Genomic DNA, 13,271 nt, shown 5'->3' on the forward strand with positions numbered 1-13,271 from the left:
CATAGTTTTTCTAAGCTGTTCAGGCAATCTTTGGATGTTGGAGAGTGGTTGGAGAGTATGATTACTATCAATATACTTGACTGCCCTGCCTGAGAAACCATACATTTGATGGCAATGTGAAAGGCAACTTTTGCATATATAAATGCATTGAAATAAGGCTTCTTGTTGGGAATAAGGAAAAGATCTGATAAATGTAGGACTTTTTTGGTCATAGACCTTAGTTGCACAGATGCCATGGCACTTGATTAAGGATGACATTGCAGAAGAGTGACTTATAACAAGTCTTAACAAATGTCTGTCGATGTCTGAACAACCTTATTTTTTGCATTTAATTGGAGTGGGGGTTAAAGATGTATAAAAACTCCTTTACAATAAAACGATACTACTGAAAATGACAGTTGTATAGTATCTTCTACTGGAAAAGTTACTTAGAAACTATGGTGGCGCAGTAGTTAGAATGCAGTATTGCAGGTTGACTGTGCTCACTGTTCAGGGAGTTTGATCCTGACCAATTCAAGGTTGACTCAAGTCTTCTATCCTTCCAAGGTTGGTAAAATGAGGACCTAGATTGTTGCAGGGCAATATGCTGATTCTGTAAATCACCTAGAGAGGGCTGTAAAACACAATGAAGCGGTATATAAATCTACCGATTTGCCGGGCGTATAAGACGACTTTTTGCCCCGAAAAACATGCCTCCAAGTGGGGGGTCGTCTTATACGCCGGTATATCTACTGCCGGCTTTCGGATGCTTGTTGGACGCAGCGAAGGCGCCTCTAGCTTCCTGGATCCCCTGCGTCGCTCCGCTTCATCCCGCTCGCCTCGCTCCGCCCGAGGCTGCAGCCTTCCCGCTCTTCCCACGGACCCTGGCACTCTGCCCTGCCGCTGCAGCCCCGGGATTTCTGGAGGCGTTTCCGGTGGTGGTGGTGGGTCGCCTTATACGCCGGGTCGTCTTATACGCCGCAAATACGGTAAGTGCTTTTGGTACTAGAAACAGTTATTGAAACTTTGTAAACGCGAGTAATTCATTCCTTTTTTTTCTTGACAGTTTTCCTGAGGAATTTGACAAGACCTCCTTTCATAAAGTACGCCATTCTGAAGATATGCAGTTTGCCTTTTCATATTTCTATTACCTCATGAGTGCAGTTCAACAACTCAATATTTCCCAGGTTTTTGATGAAATTGATACAGATCACTCTGGAATATTATCTGACCGGGAAATTCGTACATTGGCCACAAGAATTCATGAACTCCCTTTAAGTTTGCAGGTAATTAAAAAAAAAACATTGTAGCTTCTTCCATATAATTGCGGCAAGTATGATTTAGATTCAGCAATAGAGTTGGTCAAAGTAGTTTTCTGAGTGGGCTTCCTTATGACTTCTAAAATATTTCCCAGAAAGTCAGTGAATCTTGCTCAATGAGTCATTAAAGTCAGTTGTAATAAAAGGGAAGAGTCTTTTAAGTGAGATGGAAAGGTATCTTCTTAAATTATATTTTTAAACATATGACAAATGATAGAACAATATACATTTAAAATATTATCTCTACCATATTTGTCAGCACATTAATCTCCCCCAGGCTTGTATTTCCTGTAGTTGGGAGAACAAGCATAAAAGCTGTTTTTCTATTTCTAATTAACCATAGCTTGCATCATCTGAACAAGATAAGTAGTGGTTGATATTTAATTATGGAAAGTTTTAAGGAAGCTACATTCAACCCGTGGTGAAGAAAACATATAAATAACTATTGCTATAATTAAGTTCTGTTTTCATAAGACATAGTAAGCTATGCTTAATCAAAAGAGCTTTCCAATTCCACTGGGAATGTGAGGCTGGGATGTGAAAGTCACTGTAGTAATTAATGTTGACCTAGGACTCGAAAACCCTAGTTTTAGAATCTCATTCAATCATGGAACTTATTTTATAAACTTTGGGAAAATCTTATTGTAAACTATTTCACAGGGTTGTTGAGAGAAGGTATGGGGAATATACCATTTCAGACTATTGAATGCTGTTCCCTATACCAAAATTCCTTCTTGTAGAAATAGAGTCTGTCAGGAAGAAAGATTATCAACTAAACTTTTCCTGATTATCCCATTTTTAAAAATATTATTGAATTTTGGGAGAATAATTTATTTGCAACTAATGCAGAGACTAAGTACAGGTTGGACAGTTGCTGAGATAATCACATTTGTATTTATTATATTTTTAAGATTGTGAAGATTGCAGTAGGAAAAATCCATAAATCTTTTCTTTTTTTACCTATCCCTTACTAGGATTTAACAGGACTGGAGCAAATGTTAATAAATTGTTCTAAATCCCTTCCATTAAATATAACTCAAATTAACATCGTACCACCAACTCAAGAGGCATACTATGATCCCAATCTGGTAAGCAACTGGTATAATGTGACTTTATTCTGCTATTAATTTGTACAGACAGTCATTTCAGACAAAATTAATTTACAACACTTATATAATTTGTAGTAGATCAGATTGTTAAATTATAATACTTAAAAATCTTCTAATAAACTATTAGATGTCATAGTCAAAAATGCATGTGTAAAGAGAATTTATGGTTCATTTGACTGATGAAAAACAATCTCCATTTTATATATGCCAACAGAATGAGCATGTCCAGGGTTTTTGTTTATTCATTCAATAATAAACAGATTGCATCCTCTCCCGAAGTTATGACAGAATTATTTCTGAAAATCTTGTTAGGGATAGAAAAATAGCAATATAGTGTGAAACAACTGTAATTCATGAAATCCAAATTTGGATTGAAATAGGATTTTTGAAATTAACAATAATCTTTTTAATTCATCACAAAAATCAAATTTTCTAAGTTTTTTCCATTGCCTGGAATTGAATAGTATGACCCTGGTGGTGTTGATCAGTAATCATGCACTGATGATGTTACCTAGTTGGGTAATGAAATGTCTGCAAGTAAGCAACCAAGCTGAGAGAATACCAAGAACTCCACAGTTCAGTTGCGTATATTTGATTGGAACCACATAGTCTTTTCTGCTGATTCTAAATGCCATGATTCTGTTCAAATACTTTATAAATAATAAGAGAACAAATTCTTACTTTGAGGGGCTAATAGTCCAAAATTTGACAATAAATAAAAAATGGAAATGGGAAAATATTAAATGTGAAATTATGTACAAAGTCTTTGGCAGAATGAGATGTAAGACATTTTTGTATAAAAAGCTCAATTCTATAATATTTTCATGATCCCCTTTTGGTAGTTAAGAGCCTTCATGATTTCTATTCAGCTGTAATTTTCATCTTTAAAGAAAAATGTGCTTGAAATATACTATAGTATACTTTTATATACCACTATAGTCTACACTTGTCAGGCACAAACAACCAGGTCCATATGTGAAAGTTCAAAATTACTGATTTATTGCTCAAGCCCTTGCACAAGAATCTTCTTAGATTAATATTTTATACCTGGGTCAAATTTGATAAGAGTCAATGGTGAGGGAGAGATTGGACTTAATCCTCTTGTGATCACAAGAGATTCTAAACTGTTGCCCCACTTGACTCCTCCCCCTGGCTCTGACAGCCTCTCTCCTACAATACTATATACTATTGATGCTGTAGAATCTTTACATTTCTGTTTGAATTGTTTCAGTTGGGTTTCCAGGTACAAGATGTAAATCTATTTTTTAAAAAATCCGTTTAGAATTGAAAGTTATGTTTTTAGAATTATTTATGGTTTTGCCAGCAAATGTTACTTAACTGGGAATCCCTGTTCAGATCTTAGTTGGTGTGTTTTTCTGATTGTCAAAGATTAACAAGCATTTTTCTTCCTTGTTAGAGAATACATTGCATACTGTAACATATGCATAAGAAATATGGAAATGAAGGCAATTATTTTTAAAGTCACCCTATTTTGTATAATATTAGAATTATGTCTCTGACATTTGCTGAATTGCTATAAATTCTGCTTCTTTGTTAAAATTAAAGAATATCAGCAACCTTTTCTAACTGAAAATAAAAATATAGAGGTAATGATCCATAATTTTTCATAATTGTTTATTTTTCAGCCTCCAGTGACTAAAGGTCTGCTAATGAACTGTAAACTTGTGACTGATAGAATTCGTAAAGCATATAAGGACAAAAACAAATATAGGTATTGATGTTTATTTTACTTAAACTGCAACAATAATAATAAATAACTAAAGAACCATCTATGACAGGGGTATTAAACTCATGCCATCATAGCAGCATCACGTGACATATTGGGACTTTTTCCCCCTTCGCTAAATCGGGCATGGGTGTGGCCAGCACGTGACGCATCCGGTCCACAGGCCAGGAGTTTGACAGCCCTAATCTATGAACTATGACATAATTAATCTATGAACTATCTGTGTTTTGAAAAACTCAGATTTAAAGCCACCTAGTAACAAAGCATGATATAATAGAAGTTAAAATAATTTTTTTTTTAAAAAAGGTTGAAGATGTAAGATGGACTCTTGATCCATCTTTAATCTGGAGTATTGTATTTTCACAAGAGGGCTGTACATCTTTGATGACACCTAATGTAGTGATATCAAGAATTATTAGCCTTAATTATGCCATATGCCCATAAAAGTTATTCATGAATATAATGCATAAAGATATAATTAAGCTTTATTGAATAATTTTCTACTGTCGATTGGATGCTCTTCACCACTATAAGTTATTCAACCCTAAGATAGATACAAAATTTAACTAGCAGGGGTGTTAGCAAGGGTGCCAGCAAAGGTTGAAGCCCTGCATTTTTAATGCGCATCCCATATAAAAAGAAGCAAGACTTTGATTGTGTGGTCACAGATACCAACTTGACTTTTTTGATAACTTCTCCCATGGAGATGCGATGTCCTGTTTTATTATTTGCAAACCAGCAGAAGGAAATTATGTAAAAGGAACAGAACTCCGATTCTAAAGCCTCTCTGTGTAATAATTATCCTGGACAGGGTGAGGAGAAGCTAGCAAAAGAAAGATCAAGTTCAAAAATGGGCTAGATTGGATCAGGCTGAGGAGTTAAGAGAAATACCCCCCCCCAAATTCTCCTAACTCATCCTGATGAGAGAGGCAGTTGTGCAGTAGCTCAGATGCTCTTAATTCCTCCATTCTAAGACCCCTTGAACATATGACCCAGAGAAAAGCATATGTAGCTCATTCTGTTCTTCCCATTTTTCAAATACACACATACATACAAATACAACATGAGAGTTTAGAAATGCAGATGCAAGCACAATATGTTCCTTTATTACACAGAAGAAAATACAGATGCCTTCTTTCATCTCAAGCATTCATCTCAAGCATCATACCAGGTCATTATGAAGAATCCAGAACTCCATGCTTGCATCTCTGTACTATATGAATTAATCAACCTTTAGAGTTTAAGTAATTTCTAACAGATACAGGGGAAAGAATGGAAGAAAATAGAAACCTTCACTTTTGGAGGTGGTTACTAAAATATCATGGACTGACTAAGGATGAATCAGATGGTCCTAGATCAAATAAAAGCTGGCTACTTCCCTGAAATGATCAGCAAGTTGAATGGGGGATGCAAGCGAATGAAATTTTGACAAGATTGAGGGAGGTGGAAGGGCAAAACAGAAAATAAAGGTGGGTTAGAGCAGATGAAAGAAATATTAGTATAATGCTGCTGAAAGAGCTATTAATTATTCCCAGAGACAGGATTTCCATGAGTCAAATCCAACTCAGTGGTACTTGACTTGAAGAACTATGACAAAAAGGATAATGCCATTCCTTTAATTTCCTAGTTCATATTATTTCGTTGATGCTTACATTTTTTTTATATATTATCAAGGTTTGAAATTATGGGAGAAGAAGAAGTAGCATTCAAAATGATCCGTACAAATGTTTCTCATGTAGTTGGACAGCTTGATGACATACGAAAAAATCCCAGGTGTGCATTTCTAATCATTTTTTTAATCTATATTTTTTTATCTCATAGAGGAAATATTTTGAATAGGCTTTTAATTGTTGATGGTTTAAGTTATAATTTCATGCTTATTTTAGATTACACTGAAGTTTCAGTAGTTTTAAATAGTTCTCATTTAATGACCACTTAAGCATCTTTTAATGGACACAACTAATCTAAACTATTAATACCCCAGTTGCCTTTCATTTATTTAATTTCTAAACTGAGATTGTCCCAGAGTTTAAATGGGAATCTTATTGCATTGTCTGTCTCTTTCTAAGGTTTCAATAAAGTCTATGGGAGAAGCAAGAAGGGATTTACACAGATTTTCACACATAGCACATTATATTCATATAATATTAAATAGCAAAGAATTTACAATTGTGTTAAGTATGTCAGCTGTGGCCATTCTTGAATGCCTCTGATCTTCAAGAATTATCCATGCCTTTGTTGCGTCATGTCTAGACTATTGTACTCTGTTGTCCTTGAAGAGTGTCCAAAGATTTCAGTTGATATAAAACCTGGTTGCTAGATTGTTAATAGTGCCCCAAAATGTGATAATATAAAAGGTCAGCATAAATTGCCAAATATTTTCTGGTTTCAGAAGATAGTGGATGTAACTCTTAAAATTTTGAGCAGCAATGAAATTGGTTATCTGAGACTTTGAGTATCTCATTACAGGTTCTTCTTAATGTAAAGATCTGCAAAACAGGCAAATTTGTGTGACACTTGATCCAGCCTCTTCAAAATCACTGCCAGATTAGGAATAGCGCCATTTTGGAACTAAGTGGGATCCTCGCTCCCTTAGCTAATTGCTAATTAATTTATAGTTTTAATCTTTCAATATGGTTTTATTTTACTTTTCTCTGTGAATTATTATGCATCATTTCTGTGACATTACTAACAACAACAAAAACTTATTGCAATGAAACAATTTTCTTATATTAGGAACATAAAGACTGTTAGTTGTCTATAAAATACATACTATGTACAAAAAGAAGATAAATCTTTTAGAAATGTAAAGAGAAGATAGTAGAAAGTCTTACATATCTGTAAGTACAGATACTAGTGTTACATATAATAGACATTCTCAACCTTTTTATTCTTATTAGCCTGAAATGTCACATTGCTTTTAACTGAAGTAGGAGAATGTATCCATTGAGATTAATAGCTGATTAAAAAGTAAAGTTGATTTTTCTCCAGTAAGATTTCTTTTATGATGTGTTTTTTCCCCAGAAAATTTGTTTGTCTTAATGACAACATTGATCACAATCATAAGGATGCCCAGACTGTAAAGGCCGTTCTTAGGGATTTTTATGAATCCATGTTTCCCATCCCATCACAATTTGAACTACCCAGAGAATATCGAAATCGCTTTCTTCATACACAGGAGCTTCAGGAATGGTGAGTCCTTCAGCACCCTTGAAATGAATATGCAGATATTGTGTTATCACTTGAAGTAAGACTTTTCTGAGTTGACCAAATGACATTCTCTTTTCTTTTATGGTGGGTTAAATTTACTTAAAATTAAAATGGGTAACAATAACTATTTTTTAAAAAGACAGACAACAAAAGAGCAATAATTCAAAAATTCCATTGATATTTCAGATTCTGTGCAATTTAAGCATGCTTTGTTATAGAGTCTCCTTTTAATAATGTAATCTTTGCTTTCAGCCAACTGGTTAAATGATTTAATTAATGCAAGGACAAAATACTAAAAATTGCATTGAAGTTTTATTTTGTTCATTCTTTCAAATGTTAGTATTTCCCCCAGTCAAAGAGTACAGGTTGTGCTTGACAAACTGAGCCCAGAAGTGTTCAGTTGTTGTGGCTGTTAAATGGATCATCATGTGACTTGATATGATTTTAAGACCATTGTTATGACATTCCTTAAGTGAGTCACTGCAGTCATTAAATGAATCACATGGCCATTAAACAAATCACGAGGTCATTAATTTAGCATATTCAATGACAATTTCTGCTTGAAAATGGCAAAAAAAGTTGCAAAGTGTGGTCACGTGATTGTGGCATGTTGCACCCAGTCATAAATGTGAGCTGGTTGCCAAACACCTAAAATGCAATCATGTAACTGTGGATATGGGGGGGAGTGTAACTTTTTTTAAAGTCCAACATATCTTCAAAACAATTAAGCAACTGACTGTTAAGTGAGGAGTACCTGTAATGCACAAATCTAAAATTACGGGTGGGGGTATTCTCTTCTGCCACTTCCCAGAGTATTGGCCTCTTATTTTTACTTTTTAAAAAAGGCTAAAAAAAAAGGTAGCTATCTTTTAGTTACATAAATTTTCTCTGGTATGTTGGATTTAATCATTTATTTATTTTTTAAAAAAATATTTCTTGTTTTTATCATATTTACTTAGGAGAGCCTACAGGGATAAGCTGAAATTCTGGACGCATTGTGTATTAGTCACATTGATTGTGTTCACAGTCACCTCATTTTTTGCTGAGCAGGTAAAGCTACATACATTGAATTCTTCTTGGGAGATCAATCACTGTATAGTAGAAGTTCAAATATGGGAAAATACAATATGCTAAGGTCAAAATCTTTACCTTATTGTACCAGCCACCATTTATGTGGTTTCAACAGTATTAAGCAGTTACAGAAATGAATTCATCAAAAGTAGTAGAAGATGTAATTGGATGGAGACGAGAAAGAATTGCTCTAAAATGACCTCTTTATTTCTGCTTCTATGAAAAGAACTACTGTTACAGTCATGGAAACAAAGGTTCTTAGTTTCAAGTTTTTAGGATGGGCATTCTTTACAACTTCACATTTGAATTGATAGTGTGTTGCTTAAAGAGCATAAAATATGTTTTATGAAGATGTTTATAGATATCTGGCTAAAAGGCTGGGGCCCAAAATTTAGATGCATATACATCCTCAATAATACCAATAGCCTGTTCGGGAAGAAAGACTGGGTGGATTATTTTTCCCCAGAAAAAAAATCATGCTTAGAATTGTTATGATTTGATGGAATATGTCACTTTCTAGATTAACGGGGAACTATGCATATAACAGTTTCAAAGACATGTTATACAGGGTTTCATGGTTTTCCTCAAAGGGTGTAATAGCTATAAAGTCTAGTCTAGAGGAAACTAGTCTTACCTCTGAAATGCAGATGTTGTAAATACAGGTGTTGGATAGATATTTCCAGGATATGGAATATAGCGACATGACCATGTGCATCAATGTTAAAAAAATAACTTGTTCTTTTATTTTTCAGCTAATAACTTTCAAACGAAAATTTTTTCCAAGGAGGAGGATTCAGAAAGAAGTTTGTTATGAACGAATGAAAGTGTAAAAGAATGCTTATTTGTAAATCAGACTACCTCAACATGTGATAAGCATGTAAAGTCTTCAGTTATTTCTGGAGAAGTGGCCCCATTCCCTTATTGCTGTGTTTCTATGTGTGATCCATGCTACTGAATTTAGAAAGGGAAAAATTGTTTGTGAGGCAGGAAGCATTGCGTTGCCAAATGTTTTCAAATGTTTGTGACTCACAAGTGATCTTCTGAATGCTTTATCCTTTTCATAATAAGGGTTACTGAAAAATAGCTGCATTTATTGCAGCATCCATTGCCAATGAAATATAATACTGGAAAGTTATGTTTCTATTAGATGTGTTCTAAGCTTCTGTCGCAAGGCTCTTAATGAACTATTAACCATTTGGTTACTTCTTTGGTTTGTTTATTCTGTTCTCTGAATCAGAAAACATACAAATTTGGGCAGTAATTCTGCATCCCACTAATACAAAGAGGGGTGTGTGTGCTAGTATACATCAAAATCGTTATCACAAGTATGTCATGGTATTCTTTGCTGCAGCCAGTTAGATCAATAGGATGGTTTATGTTACTAATTTCAAATTCCTTATCTGTAGATTACAAGAGAAGGAAGAATGTGATATGAAGCCTAAAAGAGAATCAGTTTCCAGATGTTTTTATGAATGTGCAAGTAATCTTTAAATTGACAGAATTCCCCGGTAGCATTGGAGCACAACTGGAATCATTATCAGGGTTAGAGTCCTACTGTTCATCTATGGGAGCCACTGTGAATCTTGCACTTGTAACACAAAGGGGCAAAATTGCTATTTTTAGCTACTTCCTATATTGCTACTTCCAATTTACATGCCACCTACTTATGGTAAAGTATTTATATGTAATGGATTCAACTATAGATTATTTTCTCAAAGAAATATTCAAAATGTCAGTTTTGTTGCTATATTTTCTGTAATTAGGTACAAAAGAAATTGGTACATAAATACTGTTCAAATGTGTGGTGCTACCTTTGTTGATCATAATGTAAATTGCTGCTCAATCCACTTAGTCAAATTTTAGTCACATTAATAACTGAATGCCGAATTAACATTTAAAGGTTACAGTCTAGTAAAGAGGCTTAGATGTAACTATTATTTATACAAACATGTATATTTTAGCAGTAAAAATGGGTTGCTACATTTTGTCATACATTGTATTGCTTTGTAAGTGTATTAGCATGATACTGACTTAATTTCTCATATCATGTTTTTTGAAAACAGATTTGTTCCATAATCTGCATTATTGGTAATTTTCCAAAATCAGGAACAGAAAAAAAGGATAATTTAGAAAAAGATATTTTGAATGGATCATCCTCAGTCATGAATAACTTTACTAGAGTTTAGATTACATCAATCATTTTATAATGAAGATAAAAGATTTTCATTGAACATATGCTGTAAAATATATTTTTCTGTTAACAGTGTCACTGATTTAAAATGTTTTCTGGAAGATGTGTCAAAGAATGATGAAAGATTTAATTTTCGTATTACTGTTAAATATTTCCAAATAAAAAAGCACCTTTTTTGTTATCTAAAAAAACACATGATTAATTTTAAATACAAATAAATTTCAGCTTCTGTAAAGTAACTTCTTTTTAACTTAAAAAAATAAATAAAGCACCTTTTATACCACAACTTTAAAAAATTGAATAAAGGGCTGAAGAGATTGTTGTAATGCTAAGATGGCGGAGGGATAAAAAGTTTGTTTGTAACTGCTATAAAGTAGCTTCTGTAACTATGGGACTTTTCCCCCTTTAACTGTATTCTGTTCTACACCTTTTCTTTTCTCTTTTTCTCTTTACTGCTATATGTCTTTTAGCTATGTAAAAACTTTTAATAAAAATGAACAATAAAAAGCATTATTGTACTTAGTTATATGAGTTATTTCAGTTATCAAATGATGAAGACTAACATTTGGAAATGACAAAACTGACCTGTTTGATCAGGGGAAAAACAGTAAGTACTTTTTGTTGTTGTTGAAAGACTGGAAACCACCTGCAGACTTTTTTGCTAAAAGAAGAAAAAAGTTGAAATGATTTATGGAGTTAATGATTGAAAAAGATGAGGAATAAGGATTTCTTAGCTGCATTGATTTCCACTTCTGCATCCTTGTATTCAATGTTCTCCAAATTTGGTAACTTTCAAGGGAAAATGCAAAAAGCACTATTGAGAGCTATGAAAATTATACAAGAATGCAGTCAGGAAAAATGCATTTTTTACAATATTAATTTCACCAATAAGAAAATATAGTTGTTTTGCTTTTTTCCCCTATGCTTTTAAGCTGTGAAGTGAGCAATTGGAATACCCATCCAGCACCTTGTCATGTACATGTGTGTGCTCATTAGGTTTGACTGGGACCACCATTTGACTTTCAGTACAAAATGACAGAAGTCTTCCCTTAGGGCTATAAAATCTGAATGAAAAAAATCAACTGGTAAATGACGGCACCAAATATTGATTTGTTTTGCTGCAGCCCGATTTCTGATAGCCTTATGATCTCATTAAAATGCAGAAAAGTTAGGGTTACCCATTTTATGTATATATGCATGCACGCAAACAGGCACAAATGCACGTATGCACTCATTCATTCAGTTTCCACAGATGCCCAACTCAACCAAATAACTCTGGGCAGCTTAAAATTCTATAGCTGGAATTCTGTACAATAAATAAGGAAATAGGAACATTAAGTGGTCTCTGCTTGCTTTCTATTAACAAAAATCTTGCTGTGGTAAAACTACTCTTCTGCCTTATTTTCTCTTTAAATTAAGCCACTTTTTCCCAGGGTGCTGAGCTGTTCCCAATCTTCAGAGTTTGACTTCAAGTGCTTTCAACCCAAACGTTGATGCTAGATAACTATCTAAAAATGGGAAGGCATGCAGAGAAAAGTATTAAGAGTAATACTTAGAAGAGTAAGACTTCTAAAATAAACCGTGTGTGTGAGAGAGGGGAGGGAGAGGGAGAGAGATTGTGGAGTGGAATTGAAAGGGCTTTGTGAATGAGATCAGATGTTCAGGTGAAAAAGCATCCAGGTTAGGTTCAACCAACACCGGACAGACATGGAATAGGTTCAAAAAAGCTGTATTTGTGTTGTGTGTGTGTTTTGTATAGTCATGCGTTTCTACAGATATGTATATACAACTGCCCATCTCGCAATCTTGGGTATGCTTGTGTGTTATTCATTTCGGTGTATTTATTTTTTTATCGATTTATGTATGGTCCCCTATCTCACAATCTTCTAGGGGGTGTAAGTATCCTTTCCCCCCACTCCTCAATGGTGGTGAAGGAAGTCATTAAGAAAATATTGGAATGTGCTGAAATGAGTAGATTGACATTTGAAATTAGAGAAGAAGATGATAAACAATTTTATAAAATTTGGGATCCATTCTATCAATGGTTAGACAATAAAACATGGTAATGACATATGTAGATTCTTAGAAAATAATAAATATATAAAGATATCTGATTGTAGGATATAGATTATATCTGATTGTAGGATAGATTTGAGATGATATGAACTGTCATAAAACAAATTAAGTAAATTAAGTAAAATATGGATTATTTCATAAAACATGAATAAAAGTATAAATGATTAACAATGATATTAATGTACTTAATATTTGATTGAAAATATGAGAATATATACAATGTAATTGTAATTGAAGACTACGAAATGGAAGCACAAAACAATTTGTAAACCAACCGACACACTGTATGTATATATATATGGAAGATGGCTTGATGTTTTTTTGTTTTGTCTGTCTATGTTTGTCTTAAAAACCAATAAAAATTTATTTAAAAAAAAAATGGTGGTGAAGGAAAAAAGCCACCCTCCTCTCCAACTTCGTTTGCACAGGGTCCACGTGCCGAACTGGAACGCTCCCTCGCGAGTCACGTGGGCTTTTCTCGCATTCCCTCTCTGACGCAAGAGTAGACCTTTGAAGAAAGGGCGGGACGGGTTCAGGACAGCAGAACCGGCTGCTGGCGGCGTGTTTTC

The 13,271-nt window shown here is 34.0% G+C and overlaps 1 protein-coding gene across 1 annotated transcript in view; it reads left to right on the forward strand.

The window, feature by feature from the left end:
- The window catches only part of GNPTAB (N-acetylglucosamine-1-phosphate transferase subunits alpha and beta), a 42,628-nt gene extending 31,492 nt beyond the window's left edge, over nucleotides 1–11,136 (forward strand). Inside the window, exons 15-21 of the mRNA XM_026695026.2 lie at nucleotides 1,046–1,265; nucleotides 2,273–2,386; nucleotides 4,054–4,139; nucleotides 5,829–5,927; nucleotides 7,179–7,346; nucleotides 8,324–8,414; nucleotides 9,188–11,136. Coding sequence (XP_026550811.2) covers nucleotides 1,046–1,265; nucleotides 2,273–2,386; nucleotides 4,054–4,139; nucleotides 5,829–5,927; nucleotides 7,179–7,346; nucleotides 8,324–8,414; nucleotides 9,188–9,265 — 856 coding nt within the window. The 3' untranslated portion in view covers nucleotides 9,266–11,136. The remainder of the gene's footprint in view (nucleotides 1–1,045; nucleotides 1,266–2,272; nucleotides 2,387–4,053; nucleotides 4,140–5,828; nucleotides 5,928–7,178; nucleotides 7,347–8,323; nucleotides 8,415–9,187) is intronic.
- The last annotated feature ends 2,135 nt before the right edge of the window (nucleotides 11,137–13,271 follow it).

Source organism: Notechis scutatus, chromosome 6 (genome assembly GCF_049901735.1).
Source record: "Notechis scutatus isolate UNSWTSFEM ecotype Mainland chromosome 6, rNotScu1.2, whole genome shotgun sequence".
Classification (NCBI taxonomy): domain Eukaryota; kingdom Metazoa; phylum Chordata; class Lepidosauria; order Squamata; family Elapidae; genus Notechis; species Notechis scutatus.